General features: G+C 41.7%; 1 protein-coding gene and 1 long non-coding RNA gene across 2 annotated transcripts in view; both read right to left on the bottom strand.

Moving 5' to 3' along the window:
* Window positions 1-11380, bottom strand: part of LOC136875960 (uncharacterized) — a 170440-nt gene extending 159060 nt beyond the window's left edge. Inside the window, exon 1 of the mRNA XM_068228282.1 lies at window positions 10363-11380. Coding sequence (XP_068084383.1) covers window positions 10363-10720 — 358 coding nt within the window. The 5' untranslated portion in view covers window positions 10721-11380. The remainder of the gene's footprint in view (window positions 1-10362) is intronic.
* A 618-nt stretch (window positions 11381-11998) lies between these two features.
* LOC136875707 (uncharacterized) overlaps window positions 11999-14636 on the bottom strand; it is a 193642-nt gene continuing 191004 nt past the window's right edge. The window contains exon 3 of the long non-coding RNA XR_010860504.2: window positions 11999-12113. This is a non-coding gene — a long non-coding RNA (uncharacterized lncRNA). The remainder of the gene's footprint in view (window positions 12114-14636) is intronic.

The raw sequence follows: 14636 nt of genomic DNA, 5'->3' as shown, positions 1-14636 counted from the left end.
GCCCGAGAGGAGTGCGACAGGCTTCGGCAGCCGGCATAATTCCTATCCTCGCCGCTAGATGGGAGAATTCATTCATTCCATTCCTGACCCGGTCGAATGACTGGAAACAGGCTGTGGATTGTCATTTTTTGTGATAGTCCACTTTTCTAGAATATGTATATAAATGTGTTCATTTATACTGCAAAAATTGACAAAACTGTAATTTGTTTCTGACAGTTTAAATCACGCCGGCACAAGGTAGGGACGCTATCTTGACTCATCCAGGCCCATAGTGTCAAGGGTCTTCAACCCACAGATTGGAAAAGAAATTGTACAATAACGACTAGTGAAATTGATTTGTCTATGCTATTACTTCAGCAACAGTACCCTTGATCAAAAAAGAGGGAAACTGGCAACATAACGCTTTTGAAAACGTTAACATTTCTGTCGTTTTAGAATTAGAGCTAAAAATGTAGCTGTCCCCCAAAATCATGGAATGTCCCGCTTTATGACTATCTTGTTCTTCCTTCAACAGTTGGTCGCCCTAGTTCCACCGTCACTATTAGAAGAGATTGTCGGGTGTCGTTGACCTGTAACAAATACAGTAGAGACAATACGCGACACTCTGCGAGATATCGAGGGACAGCGATTAGAGCTCTGTCTAGCGGAGTGACCTGAGAGTTACTGATTCTGTCATAAGAGCACGTGTATTTGTTTGTGAAGTTTTTGGGGGCATTTAAGCGTTTGCATTAAGCTGACATAAGTAAATAGTAGCGTGTGTCATTCCTTTATAACTCCTGTCAATATGAGTGGAAGGATACGTGCTACGTTTGGCTGCAATAACTATGAAGTGCAGAAGGATTCGCGGTCTTTCTTCCGTTTCCCCCGTGACAAGAAAATGTAAGTAAATACTGTGTTTGCATATATATTCTTCCAGTTACAAAGATGTTTTTATAGAAGGCCTACTTCCTAAACTTCTGACCTGCGTGCCCCATATTTTAACTGGCTTAAAATATAATACGCCTATTTTATTGTATTAGTGCAGCAGTTAACCTTCAATACCGATGTGTTGTTGTAGGTGTGATCTGTGGGGTTTGATTTAATTAAGGAATATGCATATGCGTGTGGCTGTTGTGTTCCAAGTTACCCCATTTGGATTGCCATAATGCGTTGTCAAGCACTGAAGAAAATATGGGTGATTTAAGAAATGTGATGTTGATGCAAATTTGCTTTATTCTAATGTAATGACAAGTATTGCTTATAGGGAAATTTTGAATGTTTTTGCGGCTAAATTTATAGATATTCTTTCTGTTAGTAGGCTTTAAGTTAAAAGAAAAATTGTCCAGCTTTTAAATGTAAATTCATTGAATCATGTGTATAAGGAATGTGCCGATATTTTTATTGACAAGTGTCCTAATGTGATGTACAATGCTTTTAAATGAGAAAAAAAAAGACATATCTAGCCGTGAAAGTTCAGGCAGGTATGCTACAGCTAAAAAAAGTAATGTATAAATGAAAGATCAAGCCCTTTCACAGCAGTCCATTTCACGTCTTGATTATATGTCTAATTTCAGTCTCTAAATAATAACCTGTTAAATAATTCTTCAATCATGTATCCAGAATTGCTTTAGCAACTTTGAAGTTAATATTTTAGCAACACTTTCTTTCTAGACGTAATTTATTTATCCATTTCCGTATATACATTTCCATTGATATTTGAATTTAGCGCGAATTTTTAGGTCACGCCACTAGGAGTGCCACTTGCGAATTGTCTCCCATTTTAACAAGGCTAAATCCGTAAGTATCGTGTACTGTCGCTACTGTATTTGCCTGCAATCCCTCTTAGAGAAAGAAGGACTAAGCATAGGTCTCTTTCCCTACTTATTATTAGAAAGAAGGGAAAGGTCTTAAAACAACCTGCACTCTTAAGAAATTAGGCAAACAGAGGTAAAAACATGTTTCCTCACACCCCTAAACAAGGACAGCAATAAAATGTCATCCTCTTCTCTCAACACTTTCAAGTTGGCTTTCTTCATCCACTGAAATCTACAAGTGGCGCCTTGCTATTTACCGTGTACTTATTTCATCATGCTTAAAGAACCAGGAACATTAAACCGATGTAAATAAATTCGGTCGTGATGTGTTTTCAGTAATATCCTGTAAAGTGATGTGTTTTCAGTAATATCCTGTAAAGTGATGTGTTTTCAGTAATATCCTGTAAAGTGTGTGATTATTAAATGCCCACTTAGAACATTTTTACTGCTTATAATTTGGTCGAATTGCCATTTCGCCTACCTGTTTTATAATTGCTTTAGTATTTAACGACCGGTCTCTATATATAAATACAGCAGAAGTTTAAAAATCGGCTATGAAAGTATTGCTGCCGGGAGTTCTATTATTTCAAAAATGTAATTGATTTCTATGTAATTCTAGGTTCTATGTAGTTAAAAACTAATTCCGCTCGATTATGTACACAGTAGTACCGTATCAACTGTAGCAATGAATGGAAATTCTATCACATAAAACCGAAATCTGTCATATTTAAATAGTATGAATAGTCGAGATTTAACGTTGATTAAAAATATGAACGGGAGAACCAATATCAAACCTAATTACACCAAATTATAGCGACATTCTTTCTGCGTTTAAGAGCGGTATAAGAGCACAATACTTTTGTTACATGTATAACTCTGTAGCTATTTTAATTGCAACAAAAGACAACCGGTTATTCGGTCCTCTACGGACAATACTTGATATTAAAACTCGCCATCCGATCAACAATAAACTCCAAAAATATTGAGAATTCAGTTCAATAGCACTACAACTCATAGAAGTGGACTGTCCAGTACAAATATTTTACGATTTCAGCAGTACCAATGAAAGTTAAACATTTATCTTCAAATTATAAAACCAGCTTTAAGCATACATCAAACGCACGTCTTCATTACAGACTCTTATGCCTTTCGAAGTTCAGTCTGCAAGTATCTCTGAATTCACTGAACCCCTCCACAATCCTCTATTTGTAACTAATTCTGTGGCCTCATTTATTTCTATACCTCTTATCTTTAAATCATTAGAAACTGAGTCTAACCATCGTATCGTCTCCCTCTACTTCTCTTACCCTCTATGTCCAAGTTCATTATTATTATTATTATTATTATTATTATTATTATTATTATTATTATGCTAGTTGCTTTACGTCGCACCGACACAGATAGCTCTTATGGCGACGATGGTATAGGAAAGGGCTAGGAGTGGGAAGGAAGCGACCGTGGCCTTAATTAAGGTACAGCCTCAGCATTTGCCTGGTGTGAAAATGGGAAACCACGGAAAACCATCTTCAGGGCTGCCGACAGTGGCGTCCATTATTCTCTTAGTAACCCATCCTCCTCTATTCGCCGGTTTATGTATACCGCTTCATCCATCGAGTTCATTTCTAACTTAGCCTTTATCTCATCATTTCGAATACCCTCGTTTCGTTGTTCCTACCTGTTCGTACCGGAGTTCATTCTCGCTACTTTCATGTCTGCTACTTCTAAGATACCCAAAGTCCACCCAGCTTTCACTTTCATAAAGCAAAGTTGGTCTGAAAACAGACCGCTGAAAAGAGAGTTTCATCCGGGAACGAATATATTTCTTACAGAATGCTTGTGATTGCAACTGAGAGCTCACTATATTAACTTTGTTGTACATTGATTTAATCTCACAGTACCACCATCCTGGAAGAATACACATCCTCAATACTTGAAAAGATCTACCTACTCCAGTTTTACATTCACACCACGGCATTCAGTTCTCATTAGTTTCTTCCCTACTGGCATCACTTTAGTCTTGCCTTGACTTAAAAACTCTGTAAAATTAGAAACGCCATCCGACTGCAATAAATTCCAAATATTGAGGGTTCAATTCAATTGTACTACAACTTATAATAGTTTACTGTCCAGTAGAAATATTTTAGTATTTCATCAGTTCCAATGAAAATAAAGATAAACATTATTTGCAAATTACAGTATTTTACCGGCTTATTCTACGTATAAAAATATGCACTTAAGTTTCCCCGTACGTAGTCATTAATTCTATTGTATGAATGCTGTACTGGAACTGATACATCAATTTCTCAGTTCATCAACAAGTTGTCTTGCTTGAAATCCTCATTAGTTGATTGAACTCTGGTAGCTTTCTTTTTTCTTTCCGTCTTGCTTTCTTTCTTAATCCGTTTACCCACCAGAGTTAGTTTTTCTCTCGGGCACAGCGAGGGATCCCACCTCCACCTCCTCAAGGGCGGTGTCCGGGAGGGTGAGACATTGGGTTGAGGGAATACAACTGAAAAGGAGGACCAGTACATCGCCCAGGCGGCTTCACCTGCTATGCTGAACAGGGGCCTTGCGGGGGGATGGGAAGACTGGAAGGGAAATATAAGAAGAGGGAAGGAAGCGGCTGTGGCCTTATGTTAGTAGCATCCCGGCATTTGCTTGGAGGAGAAGTGGGAAACCATGGAAAACCATTTCGAGGATGGCTGAGGTGGGAATTGAATCCCCCCTCTACTCAGCTGACCTCCCAAGGCTGAGTGGACCCCGTTCCAGCCCCCGTACCATTTTTCAAATTTTGTGGCAGAGCCGGGAATCGAACCCGGGCCTCCGGGGGCGGCAGCTAATCACACTAACCACTACACCACAGAGGCGGACATAAATGAATCATACATACATACATACATTATCATTATAGATTTATGCCTTTCAGCGTTCAGTCTGCAAGCCTCTGAGAATTTACAAAACGTCGCCACAATCCTCGATTTGCAACTAGTGTTGTGGCCTCATTTAGTTCTATACCTCTTATCTTTAAATCGTTAGAAACTGAGTCTAACCATCGTTCGCCAAGTTGTTTCCAAGGAGTCCCTCGCCTGTCAAATGAGAGTGGGACTCCGTTACTCCCATAGGTCCGATGCTTGCTTAAAATGTTCTGAGCTCGGTAAATTCATCAAGCAGGATGCTACCCTACTTGCACATAGTCCAAGTGAGGATCTCTCCTCTAACGGGTTATGGACCACCGGTGAATTGTATAGTCCTAGCCGCCTGAGCACAAGGAGGGCCATGACTCAGAATATGTCCGAGATGCCCACTCCCATTCCATAGCAACTGGTATCCCGACTCTCAGGACCACTTTCTACACTCAGCCGTTGCCCATGGTTCACGAACTAGGACGTGACTACAGTAACCCACAAACATGAACGATCATATTCGCCCCAATTTGTCCTCTTGAATTCTAACTTTATCTTCGTGTTATAAATGTTCATTCTTTTAAAGGTTTCACTCAAGGTCATTCGTCTATTACTGTCTCCGGACACAGATCAAGTGGACCTGCATGATCACGGCCATTATTAGTGTGAACGCGCGTGCTTCTAAACATTATGTGCCTACATGTTAAAAAAGTAAAAGTGGACATTAAACTGGGGACTTGACATTCATGAACCTTCTTAACAAGTATTTTTTTTTTAAATTACAGACTTCTCTTGTCATTGTTTAGTTATCAGTTTAATGCGGAACGGGTCTTTGAGTACTGCGAAGCCGAAGTTGCGTTTAACATCGTTACGACACCATTTTGTATAAGCTTAGCACCCTCGTGTGCATAAACCTCACATGTGTCTTATTCTGTGTGCCCTTTGGCACTTTGCAGAATAATGACTCCATACAGAGGCGTAACAAATATGATACGAATCGGCCTGCAGGAAACGAAATTGGGCCCCCTCAAAATGTTCTGTATAATACCTATCAATAACACGGACACTTAACTACACCAGATACCTTTTTCTTTTTTAGATCTGCTTTACGTCGCACCGACACAGACAGGTCTTATGGCGACGACGGGATAGGAAAGGGCTAGGAGTGGGAAGGAAGTGGCCGTGGCCTTAATTAAAGTGGATTAAGGTACCAGGCATTTCCCTGGTGTAAATATGGAAACCACGGAAAACCATCTTCAGGGCTGCCGACAGTTGAATTCGAACCCACTATCTCCTGAATGCAAGCTAAAAGCTACGCGACCTAAACCGCACAGCCACTTGTTCGGTACAGCAGATAATGTAATGCAATCCTATCCATTTGACATAAGGCCTATACAAAGGATTTGCTATATGATTACAGACTTAATTCATTTATTAATAGATTTTACTCTTAAACTGTCCGGCTCCATGGCTAAATGGTTAGCGTGCTGACCTTTGGTCCAGAGGGTCGCGAGTTTGATTGCCGGCTGGGTCGGGGATTGTAACCTTCATTAGTTAATTCCAAAGGCTCGGGGGCTGGTTGTGCCGTCGAAAGATCTGTACTCGGCCTCTTCGGAGGCCACACGCCATTATTACTCTTCAACTAGGGGTTGCCTGGCCGAGGCGGTAAAGGTGTGCTCGGTTCACCCGGAAGGACGTGTGTTCGATTCCCCGTTAGGAAGTCGAAAATTTTAAGAAACGAGATTTCCACTTCCGGAGGTGCACATAGCCCTGAGGTTTTCTCAACCTACACCAGAAATGGGCACCAGGTTAATTCCTGTAGGCAAACGTGGCCGGGCGTAGAGCTGACCACTCTACCCCATTAAGCGCGCAGGGCCTTCATGGCCTCTACGGACATGACTTCGCTTTTTTTACTGTTAAAGTGAAATATTTTGCACGGATTGAAATTCAAGGTAAATAAATATATGATTCTATCTTTCTGCCCATGAAGCAGTCAATTTTCAGTGGATGCCACTGTTGGTCAAATGGCTTGAGGCCCAAGTATTCTGAAAGAGCAAATTAAAATCTTCAGAGTTTTTCTGCGGACTGCGTCGAAGGTAACGACATTATCAGAGCACGAGGTAAGACTCTGCGACTGAAGAATCTTTGGAACGCCATTAAGAAACACATTGGTATGGCATTAGTAGAAGAATAACCGCGAGTAGAGCTTTTAAACTAGGAATTACCATAATATGAAAATAAAGTTGGAATTCAAAAGGACAAATCATTTATAGGAAGAGGAATTACTGATTATCAAGGGAAATGTACGATACATTTCCACGTTCTTTGCAACCATGTAAGAAAAGACAAAGTAAACTATTGTTAGGGACAGCCGCAGCCTTTAATGCAGATCAATGATTGACTGTCTTTAAATTTCTAAAACTTTACTGAACTCACAGTTGATTTTAAAGAAGCTGGACCATGCAGCGACTTTCTGAGATGCAAAGGCATTGACGAGTTCAATCATATCCATGGATGACACATTCCATGCTAATGAGGCTGAGTTCGCGTATTCTGTCTTGGGTCATAACATTTCGTAGTTTTTCTTTTTCGCTTTTTTTTTACAATTTGTTTTACGTCGTGCCGACACAGATAGGTCGTATGGCGACGATGGGTTAAAAAAGGGCTAGGAGTGGGGAGGAAGCAGCCATGGTCTTATTAAAGGTACAGTCTGGTGTGAAAATGTGAAACCACGGAAAACCATCTTCAGGATTGTTGACAGTGAGGTTTGAACCCACTACCTCTGGAATTCAAGCTCACAGCTGCGCGCCCCTAACCGCAAGGCCAACTCGGTCAATAATTTGTAGGTAGTTCTTTATAAGTTTGAGTTTCGAAAATGATCGTTTTGAGAAAGAAACAACAACAACAACAACATTCAACATGGTATGACCCTTGGCAGGAATAATTAGGTCTAAAATATGATATTTTGTTACAATTTTCACGGTTTCTTTAATAACTTGGCGCAGATATTTGTGAGAGAGCGTGCCGCTTGTGTTACGAGAGACAAGTGTCTTACATTCAACACAATAACAACAACGTGCAGGCAGCTGCTATCGTCCGACAATATTATTATTCTACATATGTACTGTAAAAAACAAACATTTTCGGCCCATTCTACAAACACATCACGATGTCGCATTCAATCAATCAATCAATCAATCAATCAATCAATCAATCAATCAATCAATCAATCAATCAATCAATCAATTACTACTGGTCTGCATTTAGGGCAGTCGCCCAGGTGGCAGATTCCCTATCTGTTGTTTTCCTAGCATTTTCTTAAATGATTGCAAAGAAATTGGAAATTTATTGAACATCTCCCTTGGTAAATTATTGCAATCCCTAACTCCCCTTCCTAAAATGAATATTTGCCCCAATTTGTCCTCTTGGATTCCAGCTTTATCTTCATATTGTGATCTTTCCTACTTTTAAAGACACCACTCAAACTTATTCGTCTACTACTATCATTCCACACCATCTCTCCACAGACATCTCGGAACACAGGGCCTACCACTTAGTCGAGCAGCTCGTCTCCTTTCTCCCAAGTCTTCCCAGCCCAAACTTTGCAACATTTTTGTAATGCTACTCTTTTGTGGGAAATCACCCACAAGAAATCGAGCTGCTTTTCTTTTGATTCTTTTTTTTTTCAGTTCTTGGATCACGTAATCTTGGTGAGGATCCCGTGAGAGTGGCATTTGGGTAAAGTCATTCATTTACTTCCTCTGGGAAAGTCTGCGGCCCCGGACCCGCCTGCATTGCAGATGTGTCCACTTCGGTTACTACTTAACCGTGGCAAAATGGATAGCTTGCAATGATTAAGTTGAATTTATGTTGCATTAAGCCCGTTTTTTTTTTTTTTGACGTTTTACCAGGTTAAAAGTTAACCGGTCTTGGGCGAGCGGTTAAGCAGCTAACAGAGGCTTTAAGCCATGAGTATTCTACATAACTTCACGAGTAAATTGTGTGCTTCGAAAGTATCGTGATCTGATTTAAAAGTTTACCGGTCGTGAGTGAGAGATATAACCTCACACTGCCTGCGTCTAAAGTGCCGTGATCTTCTTGTTAAAATGGATTTGGCACCACATCTCCTGTATCTTAAGGATGATGAACAGAGAGAAAGAGACAGGGGCAATCCGCTTGAAGGTTGGAGGGACTCCTCGTTTCAAAACAGGTTTCGGTTGGAGATTTTAACATCCTTGTTACCTACTCCCAGAAATAATCCTGCCTCGCCAAGAAATCATCTGTCAACGAACATTTCAGTTTCAAATGCACTACAATCTGGCGCTCGCATTCGCCCTTCCTTTTCCATATCGGCTGATACTGATAACCTAACCTAACCTAACGAAACTAAATTAATTACACTTAGAAATAAGGATCACCGAGCTCGATAGCTGCAGTCGCTTAAGTGCGGCCAGTTTCCAGTAATCGGGAGATAGTGGGTTCGAGCTCCACTGTCGGCAACCCTGAAGATGGTTTTCCGTGGTTTCCCATTTTCACACCAGGCAAATGCCGGGGCTGTACCTTAATTAAGGCCACGGCCGCTTCCTAGACCTTTCCTATCCCATCGTCGCCATAAGACGTATCTGTGTCGGAGCGACGTTAAGCAAAATAGCACAAAAAAAAAAAAGAAATAAGGATCTAATAGAAGGTACGATTAAAATAACTACAATGATTCTAACAAGGAGAAAAAGATTATAAAACTGTTTTATACAAGTGTACAATAAGTTAAATAAATGAAATGAAACAAATGAAATGGCGTATGGCTTTTAGTGCCGGGAGTGTCCAAGGACAAGTTCGGCTCGCCAGGTGCAGATCTTTCGATTTGACACCCGTAGGCGACCTGCGCGTCGTGATGACGATGAAAATAATAATGTCCTAGAAATAAAGAGAACGAAAACAACTGGATAAATTAGAAACACATGACTGTCGAAATTGTTACTGCGTTTTGGATACATTGAAGACAAGTGACTGTCCAGCTCATCACTCATCACCGCCTTCTGAATTACTACCGACGATAATAGTAGCGAGAAAAACGAGTCAAGAAACAGAGATTTCGAAACCAAGGATTATCGGTGGTGCAACAGGTTAATGACATTACCACGGTAAGAGTTTTACCATGGTTTCATAACGCCTGATATTTACCGAGATTGGTGCACCCGGGCTTGACTCCACAGATCACTTCAGACCTCATGCGAGGTGTGTTACCGCCGAAATCCAAGACGTGGAAGCGGGAAACATTGCACTACTCACTCCAACTGTTGTTTTGCATGAGTCACATGGTAAGCTGCTGAAGTAAATATATACAGAAACTGTAACTGGTGAGTAAACATGTTTTCTAAGACAGAAAAATACGTACTTTCCAATTATACTATTTTTTAGCGCAAACAATATACTACCATTATTTTCTCGAAAAATGTATAACCCTCATTTGAGCGCCTTACAAATTTAAAAGAAAATGGACCTGTATATCTTTTAGAAGATCACGCTGTATTTTGTAACCTTTCAACGAAAAATATGTTTTTGCTTAGAAATGAACCTTTGTACACGAGAAGATTAAAGATGAACGTAACTCCAATGCTGCGAACAGTAGGACCACAAACTTCAATATTAATCCATCAGGTACTTACCTGTTGGGGTGGGCGTCGTGGCTTTCACCTCCTCCACCGTTTCAGGACGCTTGGGTTCCTTCTTGCCGTTGGCATCCTCCAGCTCCTCGAGCTCGGGAACCTCCCTGCACTCTGAGAGGCGGCGACCCTCCAGGATAGGCCTGAGGTAGGGGGACCTTTGTTCTTGCTTAGGGAGACGGTTCACGTGGTGCAGAAAATAGTGCTGAAACCAGGCCATATCCTCGTCCGAGTCATCGGACGCATTCCCATGGAGCAGCTCCTTGAGGGCCGCCAGGGAGGTGATGGTATTGTAGTTGATCTGGTCGTCATCTTCCTCTTTCTTCGTGTCATAATCCTGAGGCTTGCCGTTCGCTTCCATCTAAACCTCAACCTCACTTAACTTCAAAGAATCGTAAGCGCACAAATACAACGACACTTTTGTCTTCCTTAAAAAACAAATACTTAAACCCAAGTATTTTACAAAGTTGTACACGAACTTGTAGATAAACACTATTAAAAAAGGTAGTAAAACATACACTGTGTACACTTCGATGTTTAATGTGGCAACGCAGCGGACAGAGAACAGACACGCTTGTATAAGATTAAAAAAAGCACTTTCACTGAGAAACAGCTGACATGAGGCCCCGCTTGAACCTAGCACGTGGACATTCCCCCACACAACCACGCCAATCAATAGGCGTAAGAAAGCACTCACTCGAAATTAACTTCAGCACTTCACAAACTTGGGTATGAATATTTCTATAAAAACTCAACAGCTTTGGTAAGAAAAAAATAAAATCGCCTTCATTCAAAGATATTCACATATGGAAGACTTGAATTTTTATTACAAAAGATGTATAAAATGCAAGACAAGGCTTGCTGAGAAAAAAAAAGGTAGAGAAACACTTTAGGAAGTGTGAGGGTGACTAGCACTTTCACGTAGAACACTGAGGTGTACGACAGAGGGTAGGTGCACTCCGGTCGCGCGCGTATAGACACACACGAACTTTTCGTCAGGAATATGGACACATCGCTGGAATGTGCAGCTACCTACTGAGGCTAGCTCCGCCAAGAGCGCTGGTGCTACCGCGTGGCGGTAGAGGCCGCTACAGTCGCTCGCCCGCGCGCTGCCAACCTCGCCACGAGAAACAGTGAGCACGTGTGCACTGCCCAGCCGACACAAATGAATGATGTTTGATATGAACACAAGACACGAGGAGGCCCGGACACCGTATCACAGTATTCAATGCAAACTAAAGATACCGGCTATTGTACCTCAAATGGACTTAAAGTTCTCTTTGGAATTTCTTATCAACAGTGCTCTACTATGACGTTCCTTTCCAGGTTGGAGAGCTGTTGTTTTATTGTGAACATGTTACTGACGTTTGGAATACATTGCAGGATTATACTTTATCAAGGTGACTGATATACACTTGCTACTCGATCCAAGGTAATCAGTAATCACTCTCCCCAGGCAGCTAAAATCAAACATATAGGGTGTCCAAAAAAATGTACTCACAATTGGAATGACAAATTCAGTGTTTATTAATATATATACAAGGTTAATGGTTTCATTTACATTAAATACAATAAAATGCAGGAAATCAAAAGTAACCAGACTGGGCTGAATAACTTCGTCCGGCTCCATGGCTAAATGGTTTGCTTGCTGGCCTTTGGCTAAAGAGGCCCAGGGTTCGATTCCGGGCCAGGTCGGGGATTGTAACCTTAATTGGTTATTTCCACTGGTTCTTGGACTGGGTGTGTGTGTCGTCCTTAAATAGAAAATAAAATGAAAAAAAGGGGATAATAAGAAAACTAAGAAAACATCAGTAATTATTTTTAAAGTTTGCTATTTGCTTTACGTCGCACCGACACAGATAGGTCTTGTGGTGGCGATGGGATAGCAAAGGCCTAGGAATGGGAAGGAAGCGGCCATGGCACTAATTAAGGTACAGCCCCAGCATTTTCCTGGTGTGAAAATGGGAAACCATAGAAAACCATTTTCAGAGCTGCCGACAGTGGGGCTCGAACCCACTATCTCCCGGATGCAAGCTCACAGCTGCGCGCCCCTAAGCCCACGGCCTACTCGCCCGGTTAAAAGAAAAGTAGCCAGGACGGTAAAATGGTGGCCTTCTGAGCTCAACTTGGCAGGTTCGATCCTGGCTCAGTCCGGTGGTATTTGAAGGTGCTGAAATACGTCAGCCTCATGACGGTAGATTTACTAGCACGTAAAAGCAAAATTCCGGCACAGCGGTGTCTCCAAAAGCCGTAAAAGTAGTAGTTAGTGGGACGGAAAAACAACATTACTATTATTATTTTTGTTATTAAAGTAAACAGGTGCAGGAAAGAGAGAAAACATGTCTAGTGCCCCTGCGTGTTCGCAAATGTTCAAACTGACGGCTAGACCTCGAATTTTAGGCAAAAACCTATTCTGTTGCTTAGCGGTAACTTAAAATGGTTATATTTACACGTTTCATGTATTTATAAGGTTTAAAACGATGGTCCTACAGTGCCTAAAAATCGCTGAATTGATGTTAGAACCTCTGTTGACCTATACTCCTTATAATTCGTAATTTTTTCCCTAAATCGATTTAATATGCATTTAATTTGTTTATTAAAATATTTGCCGACTCGTATTAAGAAGGTATCTTGAACAGTATATTCTTGAAATATTTTTTAAACAAATTTTAACATCGGGAAGCTGTAAACCATACTCTCCGGAAGTCCTTAAGGACCTCCCGCAGTACACGCCCCTAGTCTGTGTCACGAGTGACCACTGACCCGCTGAACACAAGCTTCCAAGTCGTCTTTAATATTAAAAGGTCACAAGAGTTTCCCCACCTCACATCGGATGGTAAAAGTATACTCTGTGACGTGTGTATCAAAGAGGTGAGTGAAATTTGCTTTAGATTTCCCCCTAAAGTGTTATTATAAATTTAGCAAAATAAAAATCGTATTTTAATTGATAAAGTCTATTAGACCGTCTCTATGCTGTAGTTTTTAGTGTGATTAGTTACCACCCCTGGAGTCCCGGGTTCGATTCGCGGCTCTGCCACGAAATTTCAAAAGTGGTACGACGATTGGAACGGGGTCCACTCAGCCTCGGGAGGTCAACTGAGTAGAGTTGGGTTCGATTCCCTCCTCAGTTATCCTCGAAATGGTTTCCTGTTGTTTCCCACTTCTCCTCCAGGCAAATGCCGGGATGGTATCTAACGTAAGGCCACAGCCGCTTCCTTCCCTCTTCCTGGTCTATCGCTTCCGAACTTCTCGTCCCCCCACAAGATCCCTGTTCAGCATAGCAGGTGAGGCCGCCTGCGCGAGGCACCTAAAATCCCAACTCTACTGGTGACCATTATTTTTCGGACACAGCTGGTAACGTAGACCAACGGAATCGATAACGTTACGAACCATTGCATTTGGAACTGCAGTCTTGAAATTTCCTCTTTCACCGCATCGACCGTTGCGGGTTTTGCGCCGTAAACCTTATCTCTCAGGTATCCCCATAAGGAAAAGTCCATTGGCGTAAGGTAGGGGAAACGCTCACAGAATTCAACGCCACGTCTTCGCCCATTCCATCTGTTCGGAAGCGTGACATCAAAATAGACCCTGACATCACGATGGAAGTGGGGTGGTGTTTCATTTTACTGGAAATAACACTGTTCATCACCAGACATATCTGCAATGCATGGATCGACGAATTCCTGCAGGAAGTTTAGGTTAAAAAAAAAATGGAAATGGAAATGGAAATGGCGTATGGCGTATGGCTTTTAGTGCCTGGAGTGTCCGAGGACATGTTCGTCTCGCCAGGTGCAGGTCTTTCGATTTGACCCCCCTAGGCGACCTGCGCGTCATGATGAGGATGAACTGATGATGAAGACAAGACAACACACCCAGTCCCCGTACCAGAGAAATAAACCAATGATGGTTAAAATTCCCAACCCTGCCGGGAATTGAACCTGAGACCCCCATGACCAAAGGCCAGCACCCTAACCACTTAGCCATGGAGCCGGACAGAAAGTTTAGGTAAATGCTCCCTATGACAATTCGATCAAAGAAAAAGTCTTGGAATGCCCATTGCGGATATCCTACACAACACGGTAACCACTGGTAGGTGCACAGGTATTCAACAGCCACATGTAGATTTTCATCTAATGGGTCCAATTGCGTTGGTTGATGGAACCATTTAACTTAAAGATACTGTAGCCTCAACACTCCAGACAATTTTGAACATTTGCACACACGCAGGGGGCACTAGACATGTTTTACTGTCCTTTCTGGACCTGGGTGCTTTAATT

This window comes from Anabrus simplex, chromosome 6, assembly GCF_040414725.1.
Source record: "Anabrus simplex isolate iqAnaSimp1 chromosome 6, ASM4041472v1, whole genome shotgun sequence".
Lineage (NCBI taxonomy): Eukaryota > Metazoa > Arthropoda > Insecta > Orthoptera > Tettigoniidae > Anabrus > Anabrus simplex.
This window is presented reverse-complemented; position numbering and strand designations above follow the sequence as displayed.